Source organism: Haliotis rubra, unplaced genomic scaffold, assembly GCF_003918875.1.
Source record: "Haliotis rubra isolate DU_JTF1 unplaced genomic scaffold, ASM391887v1 Scf926, whole genome shotgun sequence".
NCBI lineage: Eukaryota > Metazoa > Mollusca > Gastropoda > Lepetellida > Haliotidae > Haliotis > Haliotis rubra.
In genome coordinates this window covers 234,088-259,037 of record NW_025767664.1, presented here as the reverse complement: position 1 = coordinate 259,037, position 24,950 = coordinate 234,088, and the positions used below count along the sequence as shown (strand labels likewise).

Genomic DNA, 24,950 nt, shown 5'->3' with positions numbered 1-24,950 from the left:
TTTGGTACCTCTTGATCTACGTCAAGAAATCAGGAGAGTGCCCGGGTTCTCCACCGGAAGCACAGACCTTCTGACACTCTGGGTAATGCAGAAGGCTGCAGTGTTGTGGAGTCTACATATTCTCCGGAAAGTTCTTGGGTTCGACTAGGTAGCATTTCCTGTTCCAGGATCACCCGAACCCTCTCTTCTGCATTTATATCTGCAAAATATAAACAATATCCATAAGCGTCATAAAATACTTCAGTTATTGTTTTTGAATTGATCTATGTTTTGATCTTATTACACACATTCTGTATAAACTTATATCCATTTTCTGTTTAGATTGTTTAATAAACGTATACATTTGCGCAAACATTGCGCCTCCCGATTTAGTTTAGCAAAGCATTTAAATCACAGCACTTAAAAGGAAAAGTTCCAGACATATAATGCATAAAAAGAACTGTCATCAAGTACATACGTCACTGGATGTGACACATTTTTACTGTCAACACAAAATTGTTACGTGTTCCAAATTCAGATCCTGCCAATTCATCTTGATAATTGACACAGAATTGTGAAACTGATGTTCTGTGTTTCATTCGTATAATTTTCACAACTCATTTTCCCTTTACATCAAACAGAAGTTGTTTTTCTTGACACAGCCAACCAGGTATTCTGCTGCACTGACATTCTATATTTAAGTAGTTTCCGTAATGGGCAAGCAGTCTAGACATATCGGAAGTGTTTGTCACGCGTCGTAATTGACATACTGAAAGCCTTGTTCCTGCATTAGAGACATTATTTCCCATCTACATGATACACTTAAGAACGTTCGTCAGCATTGATGAGAGTAGGTCAAGACCGATCAAAATGTACACGAAACAAAACGGGGGTGTTGTTCATGCTTGACGATACAGGGCCGGGGGCGTTTTTCACGCTCAGATAAATTTTCCGACAGATAGGCCAAGGCCTGTACTAACCTTGACGACAGGTTGGTCAAGAGTGTTGTTCACCTTCATGAAACACAGGGGCGTGTTTCCCTCTGTGACGAGAGATGGGTAAGGAGCGTTGTGTCACTTGGCGACAGAGAGATTAACTGCAGGTGTGTCCTTTGTGTACTATGAGATTTCAAAATGAGGATCACACAAATTAGGGGATGGCATTGAGTACATAAGTTACGTAATTTAAACGTTCAAACTTTAGGTGCTGTAGCATGGAGCATCCTTATACAAAAGGATATGGGTGAGACAAAGAGTTCATTCTGGTCAGCCCAATGACAGCTGATGAGACCAGGAATTTGATAATATCCCTTAAAAATAATAAATCACCTGGGCCAGTGGATGTTACAAAGAACATCTAAAATATGCAGGCCAAAAACTAATGGATCCCCTTATCCGAATATTCAACGAAATTACAAGGATTAAATATGTTCCTAAATCATACCGAACGGGTTTATGATTCCTATCTATAAAGAGAATGGCAAGGACAAAATAGATCCTCGAAACTACAGAGATATCACACTTACATCGGTCATTGGAACAAGATCATTCTTAACAGAATAGAACAGTGGATTGAGCAAAACGACTTAACTTTCCTAACTTTCTACAGTTTTGCTTCCAGAAGAACAACGGATCACAGATGGCTGCATGGACACTCAGTAGTGCATCACAATACATTAGCTCTACGTTTCCTCTTTATGCAATAATTTTGGATAACGAAAAAGGTTTTGACCGCATACGGCAAGATGGTTTGTTTCGCAAATTGTTGGATCTAGGCATAAACTCAAAGTATTGGCGTCTTATACGTCAATATTGACACAGTAAATCACAAGTATATGTTATGTTTCAAAGATGTTAGTGAGATTTATTCCATATTTCACGTGGTGTCGGTCAAGGAAGAGTTATGTCAGCATGACTTTTTCTGGTTTTTATTGATGACCTCATGAAAGAATTGAGACATATGGTATTTATAAACATGGCTGATGTGAGGTAAGGTGAGGTGACAGTGGGTTAACGTCGTGTTTGAGAATATTTCGCTCATATGACGACGTGCATGCGTGTGTATGTGTATGTGCGGCTGCTTGTACTAGCCCAGACTGGTATAAGCTGGTTTTATGGTGCTAGCCCACGGGGATACCATGCTGAAGTGAAGCATTAACACCTCACTTGGACACATTATATACACAATAACAATAGATTTTCAAACTGCCTGTAAAATATTTGATTCCAAAATATCTCCTATTCTCACATATGGGTCAGAAATCTTGGGGGTAAAATACCACGAAGTTATAGAAAAAGTACAAACAAGTTTCCTCAAAAGATGTCTGGGGGTTGGTACATATGGTGCAAACAAAGCTATTCTTGGAGAAACCGGACGATACTGTTTATTCTTAAAAACGCAGATACAAGTTTTAAAATATTGGATTAAGTTACTAAGAATGAATGTTTCACGTCATCCTTTACATTGTTATGAAATGCTTAAATTACACGACGAACATGGTAAAATTAACCACTACACCACGGAGGTGGTATGGCTGATGTGAACATACCAGGACTTCTTTCAGCTGAAGCTTAGGAAGCAAAACAGTCACTTAAATCCAGCATTCAAACTTGGACAAAACATTGTCAATGAAGTTCAAGAAACAAAATATGCAGGAGTTTTGTTCACATCAAATGGAAGCTCCACATGTCAGCCTGTGAAAGAACTTCCACTGCAATAAGCCATGAACTCTTTATATGCTTCTGGCCATCACGTAAATGGTCTTAATCCCACTGTAAGCACCAAAATATGGAAACGTGTAATATTCCCCGTGTGGATGTGAATTATTTCTCAACCTTAAGAAATCAGACTACACTAATCAGGAATGAGTTGACAGAACTTTTGCTAAAAGAGTACAAGGTTTGCCTAAGAGGTCACCGAGTGTTACTACTATAGGCATTCTTGGACTATGGTCAATGAAGGCTTACATAGATAAATGTGAAATTTCATTTATTGTACATTCCGCCTTTTCGTTCATCTCATATTACACATATTACACATAGACAAAACCGTTGGAGTTTGACAGTAACGGAGACACTTTCATCCAACGAAAACTATATCTATCGATCTTTTCTGACTACAATACATGGGCCCTTATTGTCGAAACGTTCGTAGCACTAAGATTTTCTTAACTTTGATCGTAGCCAATGTCTTAAGAATTGGTTTAAGAAGTTCGTAGGGCTACGAACGTTTCGAGAATAGCTAGTCTGAACCGTTTGACTGCTCTCTTAACCATCCAGAATTAATTACCCATATACTATGGAAAATAGCCTATGTTCGTCACCAATTCCAAGTAAAACTAGCATAATTATGTTGTGGAAATAGCTAGCAGAAAAAGCATTGCGAGACACTGTGCCCTATGTGACAAATATGTACAAAAGTGTGCTTAATATGTACTCCTAAACTGTGCAACACTTAATCAAGAAGTTCTTAGAGCACTTGCATAAATTCTATCAGTGCAGGATTTTGTTCCATTCTGTGACCAAAGTGATAAGAAGATCATGAACTTTATACCCAGTGTGAAACTCGATCTCTTGGACTTTCTCGTTTGGATTCAAGTGATCTTAATATTATCTGAATTCGTTCACAAATGTAGGGCATACATATGTCCAGACCCCAGCTTGTCATTATATCAGGATGAAGTTCATACTGATATGTATATGCAATATCCTTGTACATCCAGGCTTATGGCTGACTCACTACTTTGTGTTTCGTGTTTTTCATTTTGTGCACTGCTCTTCATGACAATGGAGGAAATAATGTATACCGTGTCCCTATGAATATTGAGGCCCGCTTTCCTGTTGACAGCTCTCATTATCTGTCAGACCTTTACATAAAACCCCGCTTGTATGACCGTCACTTCGATGTGTGGTCGTCTCCACTGAAACAGGGTATCACTGGGCTACGCTGTCCCGTGTCTGATTGACCTGGGCTAAGGGTGAATAGAGAACATAATCTGACAGGCAGGTTTTCACCATTCCGTTCTCTTGCTTAAAGTAAATCAAGCTAGGGTCCCTGCAGGTAGCAAAGGTTATGTAAGTCCCATGGTCCCGAGTGTAGTGCACTACCTTCAGTTGCTGGTAATCTCCAGTCTGTTTTTATATGGTATTGTCTATACAAGTGTGTTTAATTTTGCAGTTACATGCTAGTTTTAATTCTCTATCTGTGATAATCTAGTTATTTTACAGTCCTTCGTTGACAGTTTTTTGATGATTCAGTTGCGTTTATTATGAATTCATAACTTTTTAATGTCACGACAGGGCTGCAATATTGCCGATGTGACTATACATCTTAACTCACTCACTCTCTCGCTTAAAATACATACTTATTTTCAGCGGGCAAGAGGGAACACCGCGGGGGTGGTTTTCGACTTTATTGAGTCAGATGCACTCCGCGGTAGGGTCGACGTGCTCGAATACCATGTTCTAATAGTCGCCGCTACACTGTATGTCGACTGATACTATGTCCTAGAGCCGTCGCTGCCGTTGACGTCGCCGTTACAAAACGATTTGTCAGATGAATTGTCCGGATGTGGCGATCAACCAACACCTGGCGTTGTCACACGTGGTCGACCACTGCTAGGCCTGTCTGACGTATTGCCTGTTTGTCAGTTGTCTGTTGCGTCAGTCTGTTGACAGTTTTTCGGGTGCAGCCGAAGGTTCTGGCAATGACAGTGTGGCCAGCACCTTGTTGGGCCATTCTCTCTCTTTCGTTGTTCCTTAAACGTGGCATATTTTTTATTCTTTTTACTACTGTGTTACTCACGTATCGCGTAGGCTGTTCCCGGAAAGAATAGGTCTGTGCGTGTGTGACATGGCTCAGTCAGGTTTTATTACTTCATTTTATTTCTGTGAATTTTATGTAATATTTTGTGGTGTATAGTTTCTTTTGAGCACTAGTTTATTTTAGAAACGATAACTCATGCAAATCGAGTGGTGTTAGTGCAAATGACCTTTGTACGACCCCTTTGACTGAGCCGGAACAGTGGCGCGTGACTAGACGTTTGAGCCATTGTGTGTTTTGACAGCTTGGCGAAAAGGCTCGCAAGATATCTGTCACCCCATCACCATGGAGATCTTGGGCCTCGTGGACGTCCCGTTGTATGTCCTTCTAGCCCTCGCGGTGGCTGTGCTGATCTATATGTGAGTAGACAATACATGTATTACTTTAGATGGACCAGTTATCTCCAGACGAATGTGACAGGCTGCATGTCTGGTAATCAACACCATTACAGGCTGATCGAGCAAGACATCGTCAGTGTGAGTCCCTTTTGTACAATTTGAATTCTCGTCAAATTTATATTTACAACTTACATGACACATCAATGGAGATGCCAACGTAAACACTATTATTTACACTACATATGCTGTAGCCTTCAATACCACTTGAAGTATATCACGGCGGACTATCTTTATGCAGGAAACCATAGAGACACTGGATGTAGACTTTGAACGCTTTGATGGAACGCAGGAGCACGGAAGGGTCAGACCACAACATATTATAACATTTGTTATATGCGGTATTACACTTTCTCAGTAAAGTACAGATTCTAGTACTTTTGTTGGGTTGAGTCCCATGTGGGATTCGAACCCACATCCTCAGAGTCAGGCACCTTTATAGAATCGCCAGCACACAAACTCAGCCTCCAAACCCGCTCAGTCACCGCGACTTCCACAGTGGAAGTCCCTCAATGGACAACAAAAGTACTAGAAAATGTGCGTTCCTGAGAAAGTGTAATCCCACACACAGCATATGTTACATTTGACCACTTTCTAAATGGCATCGTGTATTCACACAAAATATTAGAAACATAATATGGGTCAAAAACAAGGGCTCGCTTGCGTTTACAGGGATCATCTGTGCAGAGGAAATCTTTTGGAACTTAGTACTAATACGCTTCCATAGAAATGCATGTCATTTGAACAGTTTATCTAAAGCGTGAATGTGCCTTGAATCGTAGACACAACCGTTAAAAGTTCCCCCTGAAATCACACATGCGATGTTTGAATACAATAGTAAAATAGCAGTAAGACTTAAGAACTTTTCACAGATGGGCCTCGTGCAATACGATTATGTCTATTTTTTTCAGACACGGAACCTGGAACTTCAATTACTTCAAAAAACAGGGAATCCCTGGACCAACACCATACCCTCTTTTTGGAAACAGTACCTCATTTGTAGGTTCAGTTTACCATTTGCCATCTGACCGATGTATGATCATATATATATATATATATATATATATATATATATATATATATATATATATATATAAATGGAACGTAATTAAGCACCCCCCGATTTTTTCATATTGCCATGAAACTGACCAACCAATACCATTAGTATGTATGCTGGATAGCTTAAACGCCATTGTTTCCTGAAAGTTGACATTTTGGACTAAACAATAACAACAACATCATGAAAATTTGCAGTATTTTAATTTACAAAATGACATGAAAACGTCAACGATGTTTTGTTCACAAAAAGTATCCCTGTACAACTATGGGGCTGCAGAGTTCCAAAATGGGAGAGGTCTGTGTTTCTCAGTCTGAAACTGTTCTCTGTCATCTTCAGACAACAAATCACATGAAAAATGTTAATAGCGTGCATGTCGACCTTGTGCACGGATGATTGCTTTGACCCTCCTCCTCATGATTGTCGTGAGTCTGCAGATTTGCTCCAGAGGCAGCTGCTGCCATTCCCGGCGCAAAGCTGCTTCCAGGCATGCCAGATCTTGTACAGACGGATCCAGTGCTTGCACTCGGCGTCCAAGAATGCCCCAGACAGGCTCCAATGGGTTCAGACCCGGGCTCAAAGCAGGCCATGGATGTTTGGTGACAGCGTTGTTGGAGAAAAACTGTCACAAGTCGGGAACGATGTGGTCAGGCGTTGTCGTCCATAAATACAGGGCGAGTGGCTAATGGGTGGTCATCAAAATGTGGCACAAGAACAGGATCCAGAATGTCCCGGATGTCGTGGTCGCCATTGAGATTTCCACGAACAGTTACCAAGTCCAGTTTACAATCATGGAAGAGACAACCCCAGACCATGACAGATCCACCACCGTAAGGAACCGATGCTCTGGTGTTCTTAGGCTCATAGGCACTGTTCTTGGTCCTCCAGACACGCTGGCGCCCGTCTGTGATGTGCAATAAAAAAGTGACTCTCATCCGACCAATGCACTTTTCTCCATGACGTCAATTTCAAATGACGTCGGGGTAAACACCCCCTGCAAATGAGCTCTCACCACTGCAAATGAGCTATCTTGTGAAGACTTGATCACCCTTCTTGCCCTCATCCCATGTGCTTTTATGCTGTTTCTTACAGTCCTGTTGCACAGACGTCTGTTGGGGAGCCATAGGTGATTCAGGACGCCATTTGTAGTGAGAGAATGACGTGTCACAAGGCTTGTTAAATCCCGATCCTCAAATTGAGACGTCTTTCGGGGATGACCTTGCCTTGGTCAAACCTTGTTGGCTTGACGGTGTTTTTGAAAAGGTCGACTTATGACGGTGTGGTGAATGTCAAATTGTCGCCCAATAGCCCTGCATGACATCCGGTGTCGTGCATTCCAATAATTTGCCATCTTCTTGCTTCTGGTAGTCTGCTTCGTGCCATTGTAACAGATACTGGTAAAATCATTAAAAAAATGTGACGTTTTATACAGTTCGCCGCATTGAGTTAATAGTGCTTTCTGAGACAATCGTGGGTAGTGTGCTCCTACTACATATTGGGATGCGTTTTGACGATTGATTTAGCAAAACCCTTAAACAATATTGAAAGGGAATACAGTTCAAATAATAGTCATCGTTACAATTCAAGATTTATCATAAGATAAGTCAGTAACTTAAAATATGTTAGGGGGTGCTTAATTAAGTTCCATGTTTATATATACGTAACACATGTTAAATTTGACTGACCAGGCCCTGATTTCTCGAAACAAACTTAAGTATGAGTTTTGACTTAAGTTAGAGGTTTTACTCAAGTTTGAATAAACGCAGGAAAATGTTTTTCCCAGAATAAATTGAAATCAATGTTAGGCTCAAGCATAGTAGCTAAAGACAATTTGAGTTTGGTGGATAGATAATTGAAGTTGTTTGGGCTTTTGTATTTTAAACAGGCAGCTGAGCTAAATTTCAATTAAAGTTTCAAATTTGTCAAACTCAGTTTGTTTCGAGACATCAGGGCCAGATTTAGTAATTGTTTTCAGGAAATGACGACCAGGCATTCATTAAATACAGTAATGCTTTCCGTGAAAATTGTGTGTATAGTATAAAAAAGAAGCAAATCAGAATGTTTCACGTATGAGAAATAATACTTGCAGGTAACATATGAATATGAATGCCATATCTTGCCTCAGAAAGCTGTGCCTGTATGTGCATAGTACAAAATACATAAGTTCTTTAAAATTGATAAAACCTGACCGAGTGATACTATGGCAATCTAGTTACATGTTTCATATTTATTCCACAATCCTCGTTGTTATGGTGAAATATATGCATTTCAGTGCTGAAAACAACATCCGTTCCGAGACTCACCTTATTGACATGTAGACTGTTGATTTTGTACCCAGACTATGGCGCCATATTTTAAAATTGGCATAGAATGCATGAATTATGTTATCTATTTACAGTCTTTCTTCCAAAAATTCAAAGAATGGAACCGGCAATACGGAAATGTATATGGGTAGGTACATCTCATACACTGATTGAATGACTTTGCACACGACTTCCGGGTAATCTGGACAGCAGAATCACCATCTTGTTCTTGACACTTGTATGCGGGGCATTCAGGGCGAAGCTACTGATAGAAACTTCTTTGGTCCCAGATGTCCTTTAAAAAGAATAATACATCCATGATGTCGAATCACTGTTTTTGGGGCCCTTTTGGAAGTATTTTAGTAAACTGCCAGCATGTTAGCTTAGTTGTGGAGGTCACTCGACGTAATGCAGTCCTCGTACATTTAAAATGTAGGCAACAAGTTGGATCTGGGATTCAAACCTAACAGAGCAGGACCTTTATTGACTCAAAGCCATTGACACGCCGTATTGAGGGTTTACAGAAATCAGATACAAAGCAGGCGACATTCATTGTTGTTTGCTAGTCTAATACCAGTTTGTCCAGAATTTGAACAGTGGATGTAGCAATGCTTCAATCAAAAGATAATGTACCTTGTAATGCATATAAAAACAAAACTCCCTGTATCCGATTTCATTTAGAATGTAATGTTACGTTATCTCAAACTATGTTCTTTCTTACAACATTGAAAAAACTTCAAGGAATGACAACGGTACAAGAATCTGTATCGAAACGTCGCACTCACGAAATATAGAAGTTGTTATCCATAAAGCTTGTTGAATATTGTTCGTCCAAACTTCTAAAATGCCACTGAAACAAGTTATGTTCTTCTTGACCTCAGGATATTTATGGGAAGGACGCCAGCCTATGTTATATCGGATCTGGACATTCTAAAGGAGGTGCTTGTCAAGAGCTTCAACACTTTCAGAAATCGGATGGTAAACAGTACTTTCAAGTGTCTTGCCTATGACATTGTTGCAGACGCAATTACTTTATTTTTGTTAAGGACAAGCACGGAAAATATATTTCTCCCTGACGGCATGACATTATAAATAGAGATCTGTTAAATGCGATATTCAAACTCACTCTGGTGGCGGGAATATTACAACTGAATGCTACACGCATGTCTTGTCAATATGTTTCCAGAAATTCTCACTCGTTCCATATCCATTCAATTTGGGGGTGTTTTTCTTGGACGATGAGCACTGGCGGAGAGTGAGAAGCATCATAACACCGAGCTTCAGCAGCGGAAAACTGAGGAAAGTGAGCCACTTTAGTTCTTATTGTTGGGTTGGTATTTAACGTATTAGAAAATATCCCCAGCACCCTTTGCTTGTTGTGCGAGGATACGCAATTTATCGGATTTGTCAGCCTTTTTGAGGCTGGGTTCTGTGTCTGTCTAATTTGATATACATGTAGTTCCTATGTGTTCCGGTTTTACAACATTACGACTAGTATGTAGGTATATGTTATCGCTTTGGATTCCTAGATGAGCGCCGCCATCAACGAGTGCTCACGGACACTCTCAACTAACTTCTCTAACGCCATTGGGAAAAAGGATGGGGTGATCGTGAAAGAGTAAGTATTGTGCTGACATGTCGAACTGTCCTTTATGTTCGATCATATGCGAATAAATGGATATTCCTTCCTCGAGTATTACATGTTCAACACAAGCACAGATGCTTTTAATATTGTACATCCTATTCCCTCATCGATGTTGATGGTTTATTTGAATGAACTTCTTCCTTTCATTACTAATTTGGTGAATTTGAGTATATCCACTGGAGTTTTTCCAGACTCTCTCAAATCTGCTATTGTGAAGCCTCTTCTCAAGAAAAGCGATTTAGACCCTAACTATCTGGGAAACTATAGGCCTGTGTCAAATCTTTCATTTATCTCCAAAATCATCGAAAATGCTGTGAATATAAGACTTAAAGATCATCTCACAGAAAATGAACTTACGGGTGAGTTTCAGTCTGCCTACCTTGATAACCATAGTACAGAAACTGCTTTGTTGATTAACAGCTTCAAACCCGAGAATATTCAGGAGGCCGTACACATACTACTGATTGCTCAACTGATGTCAAGTGTTGGATGTCATCAAATATGTTGAAGCTAAATGATGAGAAAACAGAGGTTTTGTTGATAGGCACTAAACATGATTTGCGTGACATTCCTGTAAACTCTGTTGAAGTTGGAAATGCTTCAATCCCTTTTGCTGACCATGTAAGAAACCTTGGCGTCATCTTTGATTTTCAGCTAACTATGGAACTGCAAATAGATAAACTTTGTAAAACTTATAACTACCATCTCCGTTGTATCAGTCAACTACGCCATCTCATAACACGAGATTCTAAAAGACTTGTGCAAATGCTTGTTCATTCTAGACTTGACTATAGTAACAACTTACTGATAGGAATCAGTAAACTCCAGAAAGTCCAGAACACTGCTGCCAGGATAGTGACGAGAACACCAAAATCATCGAACATAACGCCAGTTCTTAAGGATTTGCATTGGCTTCCAACTGAAGCGAGAATCAACTGTGTATGGTGTACAAATGTCAAAGTGATATGGCACCACCATATCTTTCTAATATGCTAGTAGACTACATCCCTATAAAGACTCTTCGATCTCAAAATCTGAATCTTCTGAACATACCAAAGTATAATCTTACCAGCTATGAACAGAAGTCTTTTACCCACGCAGTTCCTCGACTATGGACAAACTTCCTCTGGACATCAAACTTTCATCATCATTAACTGTACTCAAATCAAAACTCAAGACGTAACTATTTTCAGGCTATCATTCATGAACTTTAATTAATGATTTTTTCTCCTGCTATTATTCATAGGCTTTATTTAAGGCTATCATTCATAAGTTTTATTTCATACTACTAAGCAGCAAAAGAAACGTCAGTTTGGAATTTTCCTTCGCAGAAACGGATAATTGTAAACTCATTTCAGGTTTTGATTGTATATTTTTGACAACATCTCCAACTTTACCTGAGCAGAGACGTTCCTTCCCAAACTCAGAATGGAACCCAGAAAATGGTCCCAAAAATGCAACCTGATCTCGGAGATGGTACGGTGTTTGCCATGTTTTTCATGCAACTCATGCTGTACATGCTGTTCACAAGGACCAGCCCTATAAAATACACCCCCAAACCTACAACGTCAGCAGGATGCCGCAACTCACGACAGCTCAGAGGAACCAGGCGCTAGGAAGACTTGAAGCTGGCCAAACTGCACAAGCCGTTGGCAATCACTTCCAGGTCAACGTTTCCAGGCCACCAACAACACAACTGATCGCCCATGTACTGGCAGACCAAGGGTGACCACAAGACGACAAGACCGCCATGTTGTGCGACAGCATGTACAGAATCCCCTCATGCAGGCATCCGAAACAGCATGACAGACAGTGGGAACACACGGAAGACCAATCAGTGCTGTTACAGAACGCCGACGTTTTAACAGCGGGAACCACCATTGCCGTAGACCTTACCGTGGACCTATCTCAACCCTCGTCATCTGCGTGAACGTCTACAGTTTGCCCTACAACACCCAAACTGGTGATACAAGCAGTGGAGAAATGTTCTGTTCACAGATGAGATTCGGTACTGTGTATCAACTGCGGATGGCAGAACAAGAATATGGCGACGACGTGGCCAGCGTTACTCAGACCAATGTGTTATGGCTAGAGACTCATGGGGAGGTGCAAGCATCATGGTATGGGCCGGAACAGGCCTGAACCAGAGAGTGGGTCCTGTGGTGTTCCCGAACCTTAGTCCAGGGAGAGAAGGCGTCATCACAGTGGTGCGCTACATCGACCAAGCTCTCAGACCCCACGTCATACCACATTCCAGCATAATAACGCCCGGGCCCATACTGCCAGAGCTACACGGGACTTCCTACAGCAGAACAGTGTCAACATTATGCAGTGGCCGGCCCTTAGTCCTGATTTAAACCCAATTGAACATCTTTGGAATGAAATTCAGAGGAGACTGAATAATGTCATACCAAGGCCGAACACAGACGATTTATTGCGCCAGGCCTTTCTCAGAGTGTGGTTCCAGGTGTCAATGGCCTTCATCAATCGATTGGTGCACTCCATGCATAGACGCTGTGCTGCAGTTATTGCCGCTCGTGGTGGTCACACTAGATACTAAAGTCAAGAGTCTGAATGGACGCAAATGTTCACGTAATGTCTTGAAATTGTGCTGAATTATTCATTGATGTGTCAGGATATTGTACACAAAAAATGTTTTTGATCCGCTTATTATGTCTATTTCTGTAATGATTTGATTACAGTGCCTATCTAGTTATGAATTCGCATTGACGTATTTTTTGCTGTTGAGTATATTATTTCACTACCTGTGTCTTTTCTCTCATTTTATGCGCTTTGAGCATGCACCTTGTGCATAGATACAGTGCTTTATAACTACTCATTATTATTAATTTTTTTGCATCAGCTTGTCTGTTTTCGTTAACGGATATGAGAGTACATTCTTCTACAGTGTCTGATCATTTACCTATATCATGCAGTTTGAACTACGAATCTACGTCTACTTATACTACGGCTTCAACTAATATTCCATCTTTTGATGTACCTAAGTTCCGATGGAAAGAGTATGGTAAACATCTCTTTAGTGCTAATTTTGAAAATATCAGAGCTAAAGAGCTGGTATCAGAGTTTACATCTCTTCTTGAAAAAACTGATGTTAATGGTGCGGTTGAAAAATTATGTCAGCTTTGCTACTTTGCTGGGGAGCACTTTAAGTCCAACAGGGGGGTTGCTATGAATCTATGAAAAAACAACCGATTTGGTTTGATAAAGAATGTTCTTCTTTCAAACGTAAAAAGTATAGCACTTTAGAAAAGCTACGTATGAACAGAAACAGAGTCAATATCAATCAATACTTGGAGGCCAAACATATCTTCCGGCGCATCTGTAACGAAAAAAAGGAAACATTCATTGCCGAAGCTTTAAATAATTTGTCAGTTGCTGTAAATAATAAAGACTGCAGAAACTTTTGGAAACAACTGAAACGTCTCCTTGCTAGTAAACGTGATGAAAATGATATAACACCAAGTGAATGGTTTGTATACTTTAAAGATCTTTTAAATCCTTCTGATAGTCAAACTGAATTTGATCACGATGTTGTACATTTTCTTGAAAATCATGATAGTTTTCCATGTGAAAAATGCTTGAACATTGATATGTTATCAGATACCATCAGCCATGAGGAAATTATTAAAGCGATCTCTGATATTTAATCGGGCAAGTCACCAGGAATAGATGGCCTTCCACCAGAATTAATGAAGAATGCACCTTCCCTTGCTGATCATTTCTATGCATTGTTTAATGTCATTTTAGATTCAGGAGTATTTCCCTCTGCTTGGAATGTTGGTTTACTGGTACCTATCTATAAACAAGGAAATATGTCTGATCCCAACAACTATCGGGGAATATCCATGTTAAGTGTCATTGGTAAAAGTTTCACTTATGTTCTTGAAAAAAGACTGCGTAGCTGGACCGAGTTTAATGCTTTACTTAATGAAGGGCAAGGAGGCTTTAGAAATGATTATTCTACCATAGATAATATGTTCTCACTTCATTCTTTAGTTCATAAGTACCTGCGTAAAGCAAAACATCGTTTTTATGTAGCTTTCATCGATTACGGCAAGGCCTTCGATCTTATTGATAGAAAAAAAATGAAACGCTATCTTTACAAGCCAATCGTGCATGTTTCCCTCTGTTTCAACTGTTCACCAAGTATCAAAGTATGTCTTTAACTATTGCTAATAATATATTTGTCAGTAAGATACTACCAATTCTAACCTATGGAAGTGAAATTTGGGGCTATACTTATAGAACGTGTATTGAAAAGGTTCATGGTGAGTACTATAAAAGATTTCTGTCACTCAGTAAAAAACTGCATCATGTGCTGTACTTGGAGAAATTGGCAGATATAACTTGTGTGTACATTACCATTCAAGGTGTATTAAATATTGGTGCCGAATTATTCGTATGGACCAAAATAGATACCCGAATGCCTGTTATAAGATGATGAAAGCCTATGATGATAACGGAGGCACAAACTGGGTTTCACATGTTCGAATGCTTCTATTTACTACAGGTTTCTCCTATGTCTGGTTCGCTTTGAGTTCAAACAACGCTGCATAGATATTAATATACAACACTGGAATAGTAAAATAAGTAACTCATCATTTCTTGTAAATTATAGTACATTTAAGTCACTTCTTGAACCTGAACTGTATATTTCCTGTGGCGCATTAAGCAAAGATCTTATGCGAATGTTGATCAAATTCCGATGCCAATCACATAACTTGAATATACAAAAACAACGTTTTTCCAAGATAATTGTCCCATATAAAGATTTAGTTTGTAACAAATGTACTTTAAACGTGCTTGAAGACGAATATCACTTGTTGCTAATATGTCCATTTTATAACCGATGCAGATCCCAATGTATTCCAGCCTATTTCTACAGCCCACCTTCAATTGTCAAATTCCGAGCCCTTATGAAGATACTCAGTGTCACTGTTCTTAAAGGAATATGTATATTCCTGAAGCAAAACCTACGTTAAAATAATTGTATTATGAATTATATTTCAACTCTACACACCATGAAAATGTTGTATTACCTGTTGTACTCTTGGCCAAATGGCCTTCAATTCTGAATAAAGTGAAATGAAGTGAAGTGATTATTATTATTATATTATACATGTTTCAAGACTGCACTCGTTCAGTTCTCTATCTTAACGGGAACACTCTTGCAAACGACCAGCACATTCAATATTCATTCTATTTTATCAGTGTTGTTAAAATACAGAGACGTGGCAGATATAAACATATTACTATTTGGACTTCTACTTATCTCGTGTAATATGGCATTGCAACTTGTTAAAACGCATATATATTTTGCATTTTTTCAGATACTTTGGGGCTTACACTATGGACGTGATTTCACGGACTGCCTTTGGCATAAAAGTGGATTCTCAGAACGATTTCAACAATGCATTTGTCGCTAATGTTAAGCAGATGTTTACAGAAACAAAGCCAAGGAGAATACTACCCATGATAGCACGTATGTTAAACACTTCTTGCAGAAACGTCTCTTCATTCAACAGCCTTGTCTATAATTTCTACTATTTCTCTCTGTTGAATACTGATTCTATACAAATACATTTGTTTTTAAGGAAGGTATGGGATGACCACGTATAATGATATATATATCGTTAGGATGAGAAAGCCGCAATAACTCGGTGCGCCTAGTGGCTGCAAGATTTGTATACTCCCCAGGGAGTTGAAATTGATAATACGATGTGCCGTTGAGATTGACATCCAATGATCGAGGGGAAAATACCAGCGCCTTGAGCATGCACTTATTGCCTGGATATGTGCGCTATATAAATATCCTATAATAATAATGATAATAATATCTGTTGTTAGTACCCATAACACGAGAGAGTGGGGTATGAACTTAAACCGATATCTGTTGTTAGCACGAAGTTGTGGATGGGTGTTATGTTTGACCAAGGAACTGTGGCATTTCGAACAATTTAAGTGTTTCAACTGTTGAAGAAATCTGAAAATAATGTAACAATGTTTTTGTTATACTATTTGACTTGCCTCCAAAGCCTAGAGACATCTTCATTGCTATTTTGTATTTCCTTAGTGCCATAAATAAACGAACCCATACAAAGAGAGATATTACAGATATCATCGCATGTATTGATATGATGTATATATTTCACAACATTTGAAGATTCAAAAAGAGGTCATACCTCGTAATCTAACCATCGGCAGAAATGTAGGATGGGTCCTGCATTTAGAACATACATGTATGTCTTACGATTATGGGAAGATAATGAAAAGAGTTTTGTTGTATTTAACCAAACCCCGGCCTCCCCACATTGTTGCTTGTTTATGTTTTGTTTCACACCGTACTCGGAAATATTCCATCTAGATGACGACGGTCTGTAAATAATCATTATTGGGCCAGACAATCCAGACGGACGTCATGAGCATCGATCTTCACACTTTGTAAACGTTGACATGCATCAACCAAGTCCACGAGTCTGATCCCCCCGATCCCGTCCGTCGCCTTTTGCAACAAGCATGGGTTGTTGAAAACCCTGATCTTCACGGGTCTACTCCCACACTAAGACGTCACGTCGGCATAAATATTTTCCAAGTCCACAATCGTTGAGCAGAATTCAATCGTTTTTATCTTTTGCAGGCTTCTTTCCACCATTGGTGTGGATTATCCGGAAACTTGGAGTTGGAATATTTCCAAATGGCGTCATGAGCTTTTTTCAAACAAACATCACCGAAATGATCAAACAACGACAGAACGACTCAAATGAAAATCGCGAGGTTAGATATATCTGTGGAACGCTGGCTCTTTGATGTGGTCTATTTCTTATAGGTTGTGTTGATAGTAAATAGGTTAGTTTATATTTTCTTAAACCAATAATAACGTGCCAAAGAAATGTGTTAGATAAAGAATAGGTAACTAAGTTGACTAAATTGAAGCAGCTACAAAATATTTGCTAAGATAATTTCCATGACGTTAACAGATATGTAAAACATATCCTGCTTTGAACTTTCTAATCGAAGATCATTATTATACAGTGATTCTATTCCACAGTATGCTTGTCATGGTTACTGCATGTGGGTATCATTATCAATTAATTCAAACCTGCATTAGATTATAAACATTAATTCACACACATTCATTTATAAGACTCACACAAGAAAGGATGTCGTATTTACAGCAGAGAATCGACTTCCTGCAACTCTTGGTAGACGCTGAGATAACGGACGATGCAGATAAGCAAGAAAACGGTATCACAGCCAATGGACAGGCTTCGGAGAAACATGCAGTCAGACGTGAGTACAGAAACACCTCTGAGTATGCTGAGCGTGAACGTGGCTTTGAACAGTGCTTTATGCATGAGGTGGGACTTCGTATTTTGCATATCATCATGCATCGACAACGTGATCCAGACTCGATTGTTTACTGACTGGATCTTCATCATACTTGTAACGTAGCTGAGGCGTCCAGAGTCTGAAATAACGTCGTGTGCATATTCCACTGTATGATTACTTTTGCAGGCTTAACAACGGATGAAATAGTTGGCCAAGGGATAGTGTTCTTCATTGCTGGATACGAAACAACGGCTTCCACGCTGACCTTTGCATCGCACAGTCTCGCCATGAATCCGGATGCACAGGAGAAGGCATATAATGAAATCAAAGAAATGCTTGGAAATGTCAGTATGAACCTTATGATATAACGAGCACACGCACTCTTGAGGGATTCATTCGGAAACATTATTATCATTGTCTCATGAGAAAACAATTGTAAATAACATAGCAAAGTGACGATTTCTCCTGATATAGTCATAGTCAAGGTCGTCTCAAGAAATTGAACTCGAACCTGTTCGTGTACCTATCGTAGATTAATATGGCAGTGTTGGATTTAAGGTTGTTGTATGACATGAAACATTGGTGAACCATGAATTAATCCGTTGATAGGTACACTTGTTCAGAAACAGAAAACCAATGTTTAAAGACGTTCTGCTTAGACCTCTTGATTAAAAGGCTTCTACAAAAAGACAGTGGTAGACATAATCGTTTTTGTTTTCTTCTACCCAGGAGGAACCAAACTACGACAACGTTGGGAAACTGAAGTATCTGGACAACGTCATCACTGAGACGCTCAGACTCTTCCCACCAGTTATTGCGTAAGTTGACACTCAATGACACTTTATGACATTTCGATGGCAAAGTGCAATATGTACTACTTACATCAACATTTGATAATTGCTTTTCACTTTTGTGAGTTCATTGGACTATAAACTGTCATAAAGTGAGGGCCAAACGCTATGAACGTTGAACGAAGATACTGAGGAAAATTTATTGATTGTCTGTCCGCTAAAACTACACGTGACCTAAGGCAGCCAATCATACTACGGCAATGGATACCGCCCTCGTCAACGAAAACTTTCGTTTTTCATAACGTTAAACACGATGTGTTTGTTTTGTTAATTAATTAATGACCATCAAACAATGTTGATTCACCGCCAACAAGATTGATGTATACTGTACCGCTAAGTGGCTGAGCTGACACTGAGTGAGTTCGCTAATCATGTCGTTAATTGGGTCTTGGGGGGTAGTAAATCAGTTCGCTATAGCCATTAATTCGCTACTCACGAGTTCGTTATTCACGTATAATTTTAATGATATTATAAAGGACTGTTGACGGGACTTTTAAATTTGTTCGCTATATCCGTTTGTACGCTATATCCGTGTTCGCTATAACCATGTTCTACTGTATGTTCCATTCCAAAGAGTGGATTTGTATCTGTCGTTTCGGTTACCAGGATCGGTCGAAGCGAGGGTATTCGTGACCGCACGCAATTAAACTATCTTACTTATCCCAATTCATGCTAAAACGTTAAGTTCAAGATTCTAGTATCAAAATGAGTAAAAACTTCACTTCTGTGCTTATTCGAGCTAGGGAATTACCAGGGGTTTCCACATGGAGACAGAAGGTTTTGTTATACCAAGAAATACAGTCTAGTTAAGAACATGTGAAAGTCTTTCATACATTTATTATCATCAGTGTTAGGGTCATATTACTGACTACTTGCCCAAATTCGCATTAGAAAATATTTAGAGATGATTGTCTATTTCAGATTACATCGCAGAGCATCTGAGAATATTAAAATCAAAGGCTTGACAATCTATGAGGGTCAGACTGTCTTCGTGCCTACAATTGCACTACAGAGAGACCCTAAGCTCTTCAAGGATCCACATTCCTTCAAACCTGAAAGGTAATGCTACCCTCAAACGTATCATATGGTATTGCTGTAATTACTCCAAAAAACAGACAGGAGCTCACATATTCTCTCACAGGCAACATGACATGGCATACACACCCACGCTGTTCACAGTTTGTGTCAGTATCCATCATCACGATAACACACCCCGCGTTCTTAAGTCAGTAAACTCTCTTCAACAAATCCCTTTTTGGCAAGGTGTGCTTTGAACAGATTCGGGGTTTATGTGCTTTGTTAAACACATTCGCCTCCCCAGCTTAGTGAGTTGTGTATGGCAGATTCCAGTTCAGACATCAGTGTGCACTATTTGACGTATCCTTCTCAGTTCAGTATGCTTTGTTTCAATTGAATACCAAACTTTACTATCTGATTGTGTTAGCAAAGAGTGTCGTTGACATAAAAACATGATTGTGCTTTTTCATTTCCAGATAGATTGTGTGTAATATATGAGTGAAGTATGAAATTTAATCAAAACAGTCCACCGTTTATTGAGATTATTTCATTCACTGTGGTTTTTCAGACATGATGAAAAATCCAACCCATTGTCCTTCTTGGCATTCGGATACGGTCCAAGAAACTGTATTGGGATGCGTCTGGCTCTGGTTGAGACTAAAATAGCCCTGGTTCATGTGTTGAGAACTGTGAGGTTTGAGCGTATGCCGGATACACAGGTATACTGCATCTTTGTAATTATCATCACCATCATCCTATCTTTTGTCATCTCAACGATTGTCATCTGCATCATTGTCAGCCTAGGGAATCAAAACTCCTAAGGCATGCAGATATTAATTATGTAACGGTAGGGCAGGCCACCTTGCGCTATCATTGGTTTTCAGTGATTCAGTCGCATTATTGTCACAACTTATCTGAGATATTTAGAAGCTATTTTGATGAATATTCCAGACTAATTATTCTCTGTCGTTTTATAGTTTTTAAAGCATCCGTTTTCTTACTTAGCAGTATGGATTAGAAATGTTTTGTGGTGTAGAAAAGTACATTTATGTGCATGCAAAAGATTCCATGATGCTCAATGCTAAACATATTCTCTCTTTAAGAATATTTCGCAGAGAGCATAGCGTACTTGAAGTAGCTAAAAAATCCTTTCTTTATCTGTACGGGAAGATATATGGGGATCTGATGAAAACACACAATTTGTAAGGTTTGTAATTTGAACAAATATAATTTCCTTCTAATATGTCCAGATATTATAGTTGATGGCAAGTAACAATGTAGGAACGAAAGCAATGTCGTTGTACAATTTATATGCTATGACACCCACTGTGATGACGCCTTCTCTCCCTGGACCAAGGTTCTGGAACACCACAGGACCCACTCTCTGGTTCAGGCCTATTCCACCCCATACCACGGTGCTTGCACCTCCCCATGAGTCTCTAGCCATAACACATTGGTCTGAGTAACGCTGGCCACGGCGTCGCCATATTCTTGTTCTGCCATCTGCAGTTGATACACAGTACCGATTCTCATCGGTGAACAGAACAGTTCTCCATTGACTGTATCGCCAGTTTGGGTGTTGTAGGGCAAACTGTAAACGTTCACGCCGATGACGAGGGGTGAGGATAGGTCCACGGTAAGGTCTACGGCAATGGAGGTTCCCGCTGTTAAGACGTCGGCGTACTGTATCAGTACTGATTGGTCTTCCATGTGTTCCCGCTGTCTGGCGTGCTGTTTCGGATGCCTGCATGAGGGGATTCTGTACATGCTGTCGCACAACATGGCGGTCTTGTCGTCTTGTGGTCACCCTTGGTCTGCCAGTACAGGGGCGATCATTTGTGGTGTTGGTGGCCCGGAAACGTTGCTGCAGCCTGTAGACCTAGAAGTGATTGCCAACGGTTTGTGCAGTTTGGCCAGCTTCAAGTCCTCCTAGCGCCTGGTTCCTCTGAGCTGTCGTGAGTTGCGGCATCCTGCTAACGTTGCAATGAGAATGTTTCAACCAGGTTTGGGGCCGCATTTTATAGGGCTGGTCCTTGTGAACAGCATGTACAGCACGAGTTCCATGAAAAACACTGAGAACACCGTACCATCTCCGAAATCAGGTTGCATTTTTGGGACCATTTTCTGGGTTCCATTCTGAGTTTGGGAAGGAATGTCTTTGCTCAGGTAATGTTGGAGATGTTGTCAAAAATATACAATCAAAACATTAAACATTAAATGAGTTTACAGTTATCCGTTTCTGCGAAGGGAAATTCCAAACTGACGTTTCGTTTGCTGCTTTGTATACTTACGTGACTAAATGTGAAAGTCAACAGGTGTGTACATGAATCTTTTGTTTACAGGAAGTATTGACGTTTAAGATGTCCAACGTTCTTCAAACAGAAAAGGACATCAAGCTGAAAGTATCTCCAAGATGCTGAGCAAAGGGAAGAGGCACCAGCAGTCATGCAATGATAAGAACAAAGGAGAGAAAAGGTTGTAAAAGTAACTGGCTCATGATTCTTTCAAACAAGGCGCAGTAGTTTGATGTGATGAGTTGTTTCACTTTGGAGTGCCAGAAACTTGTACACGCAATCGACCTGCATAACTTTGGATTTTCCTCCCAGTACGACTCACTGTGATTAATAACAATTTTGGTGCTTTGGTTAACTCAATCCACTTTCCTTGCTAGTTTTTTCTTCTCCTCAGAGAAAACTTTGAAATGAGCAGTGTTGGATGAAAACATACCTTCGTGATTGTACTGTCATTTCTAGGTTTCAGTAATTCTTGCTTTTTAAACATTTGACTGTAAATGATTGTAGTATTGAAGAACGATTTTCAGAACAGACGTTGACCATACATCAGTAATGGGAGAAGTGGAGTGTGCAGACAGACAGACAGACATACAGACAGACAGATAGACAGACATACATACAGACAGATAGACAATGTGTTGTTCCAAATAATATGTCGCCATTTGAATGACATGTGTACAGCTGTATGTATTGTATGTATAATATACATTGTAATGGGGAAAATATTAAGAGTGTTTAGAAGAGGTGGAATATGTTGCTTAAATTGATCAAGTTCGGGCTCAATATTAAGTACATGTATATTTTCAGGAAATATCTATTTACTTACAGAAAGTTTAAACTGGAATGTGAATTCTTATAAAACACATGTAGGCTTTGAATGAATGAAGTTCTTAGCCCCCGCCCTTGACAATATCAATGATGTTACTCAGATCAAAAGCATGATGCTAGTATGTACATAAATATAGATATGATCCCTACTAACACAACCTGTATAAGTATTTATTCTATATCACCTATGTACACAAACAACAGTCATGGCTGCACAGCAAATGAAAAGATGGGACAGTCTGATATTTTATTAGCTGAATTACATGTTAACAGAATATTGATAAGTAGTTTCCCAAGTAGTCTGGCCTACTATTCCAGATAGTGTTTGAGCTGAACACCAGAACAGTGCAAGCATTGCATTCTCACTCAAACGTTCAAACTGAACATAGCTTTCAACATACAATGAGGGTGGAGAAGAACTCATTTCGTTCCTTTATATAGTACCCACAGTGTAAATGTACATGTCTGTCATAAGCAAAAGCATGTCTGCCACATTTTGAACATTCTCGAGATGTAATCGGTCAGGATACTATCTCAAGAGAGTACTGGACGATATATCTAAGATGAGGATACGTTACGGCTAATTCTATAGTACATGCAGTTTACGTTTCGGGTGAGTTGACCAGATCTTCTCTCAGTGGTAATCCACCGATCTTCCTTATACAAGGATATTGCGTCACATACCATTTTTCTCACTTGGGTTTTGATAGGGAATGTTCCACTGATAAAGACCGACATGACATTTTTTAAAGTTGTATTTACAAGCAGTCGATATCATTGTATCGCTGATGCTTGTGTTTGTTAGGAACAATTAGGACTGATGCTAAGTAGATGATGTAGAGGTTCCAAGTTACAATCCATAACATATCTAGACATAAAATGAACGCTTTGTATACCCTGCGCTTACATATATCTAACGTGAAATGTAACGTGAAATACACATGAATTTGTGCACATTCTAGTGTCACTGCCCTGTAAGCACAGTGTATGCCAGATTGTACACACATACATGACATTGTCATATTAACTGCGGTTGTTTAACGTATTTGTGGTACATGTAACTAACTATGAATTATTGAATAAATTGTCAATATCACATCTACATCATATCTTGACAGAAAATGAAAGTTTTGCCTGCCTTTGCCTAACGTACAATGTGTAACTATACTTTTTGAATAAAGTCGATGCTGCTTTCAGCACATATTTCTTATGAATATGGAAAGAGCTTTGCCGCTCCTTTTAGCCTTGTCAATTTACACTAAACGACAAGTGTACTGAACCAACACACTTGGGAAATATTCATTGAAAATGAAAACTGAAATTCGTGTGAGTTCACCCTGTTTCTGATAACCCACAGTATCTAATGACGTATCACCTTATATAAGTGTTCGGGTATTTGTAGTGCAATTAATGTTTCCGGTAATATCGTGCTGTCTAATGGACTATATATGTACTGGTGACTGAGCAAATAATGATGAACACACCAGGGACACGACATACATGTAGCTTGCCCACGGAGTATTCAATTAAATGGATTCAAATTGCTCATCTCAACGTGCACTAATTAATTAGACCCCCTACTACAACCAACGTCAAACACAACTTGTTACAAACCTCAGCTGTGACCTTCATCACAGTCAGGTATTCTGACTAGATTTTGCCATTGGTTTACGGAGCAAACAGACCTGACGTTATTTCGAAGCTTATTGTGTCGTAGAGAGGACGTGCATACGTTTTTTCGTCACAACAACATGGATATCTTGGGGCTAGTGGACGTCCCATTGAATCTTCTTCTCACCCTTGTGGCGGCTGGCCTAATCTATATGTAAGTTAATATATGGGATGGTCAGGCTCACAGGCTTGGTTAATGCATATCATCGTACCCCAGTTGCACAGATCCATACTTAAGATGTCAGTCACTGGATTGAGTCCAGACTCGACTATTTACAAACCTAAGACACATAGCCGGGATATTGTTTAATGCAGCGTTAGACCAAACCAACAACAACAACACCAACAAAATGAATACCAAAAAGTACAGAGTGTTTCATCGGTGGGTTGTTTTTACGTTTTGAAAAACGCCTCCTTTAAACTGCGCGGCATTCAGTAATACCGGGGCACAGAGGCAAGGTAAGTGTTAGACTCAACATCAGACATTATACTTCTGACAACACAAGAGGTTAACTGAACATGAAGGAACTACCAATGGGCACAGAGTTGGTTGAGAGAAGGCGATGGTGCTCTTCAATTAGCAAAGCACAAAGCACCACAAAACTACTACGCCTACCGTCACAGGCGTTCTCTTCATCCGGCGACTTTATTTCCTGTCACTCAGCTTTAATGTATCTACTGAACAATGAATTGACGACACAAGTTGGTGAGTACGGATCTCGACAGCTGTCTTTGTTTG

General features: G+C 39.6%; 1 protein-coding gene across 1 annotated transcript; it reads left to right on the top strand.

Annotated features, from left to right (window-relative positions):
• Nucleotides 1-4,999: 4,999 nt before the first annotated feature.
• On the top strand, nt 5,000-23,636 carry LOC124264466 (cytochrome P450 3A8-like). Its single transcript, XM_046699208.1, has 14 exons — nt 5,000-5,159; nt 6,107-6,194; nt 8,651-8,703; nt 9,437-9,533; nt 9,742-9,858; nt 10,085-10,173; nt 15,552-15,703; nt 16,859-16,995; nt 17,397-17,511; nt 17,737-17,894; nt 18,280-18,368; nt 19,323-19,460; nt 19,987-20,137; nt 21,761-23,636. The coding sequence occupies exons 1-14, from the start codon at nt 5,086-5,088 to the stop codon at nt 21,836-21,838; spliced, it is 1,536 nt and encodes a 511-aa protein (XP_046555164.1). The 5' UTR covers nt 5,000-5,085; the 3' UTR covers nt 21,839-23,636.
• The last annotated feature ends 1,314 nt before the right edge of the window (nt 23,637-24,950 follow it).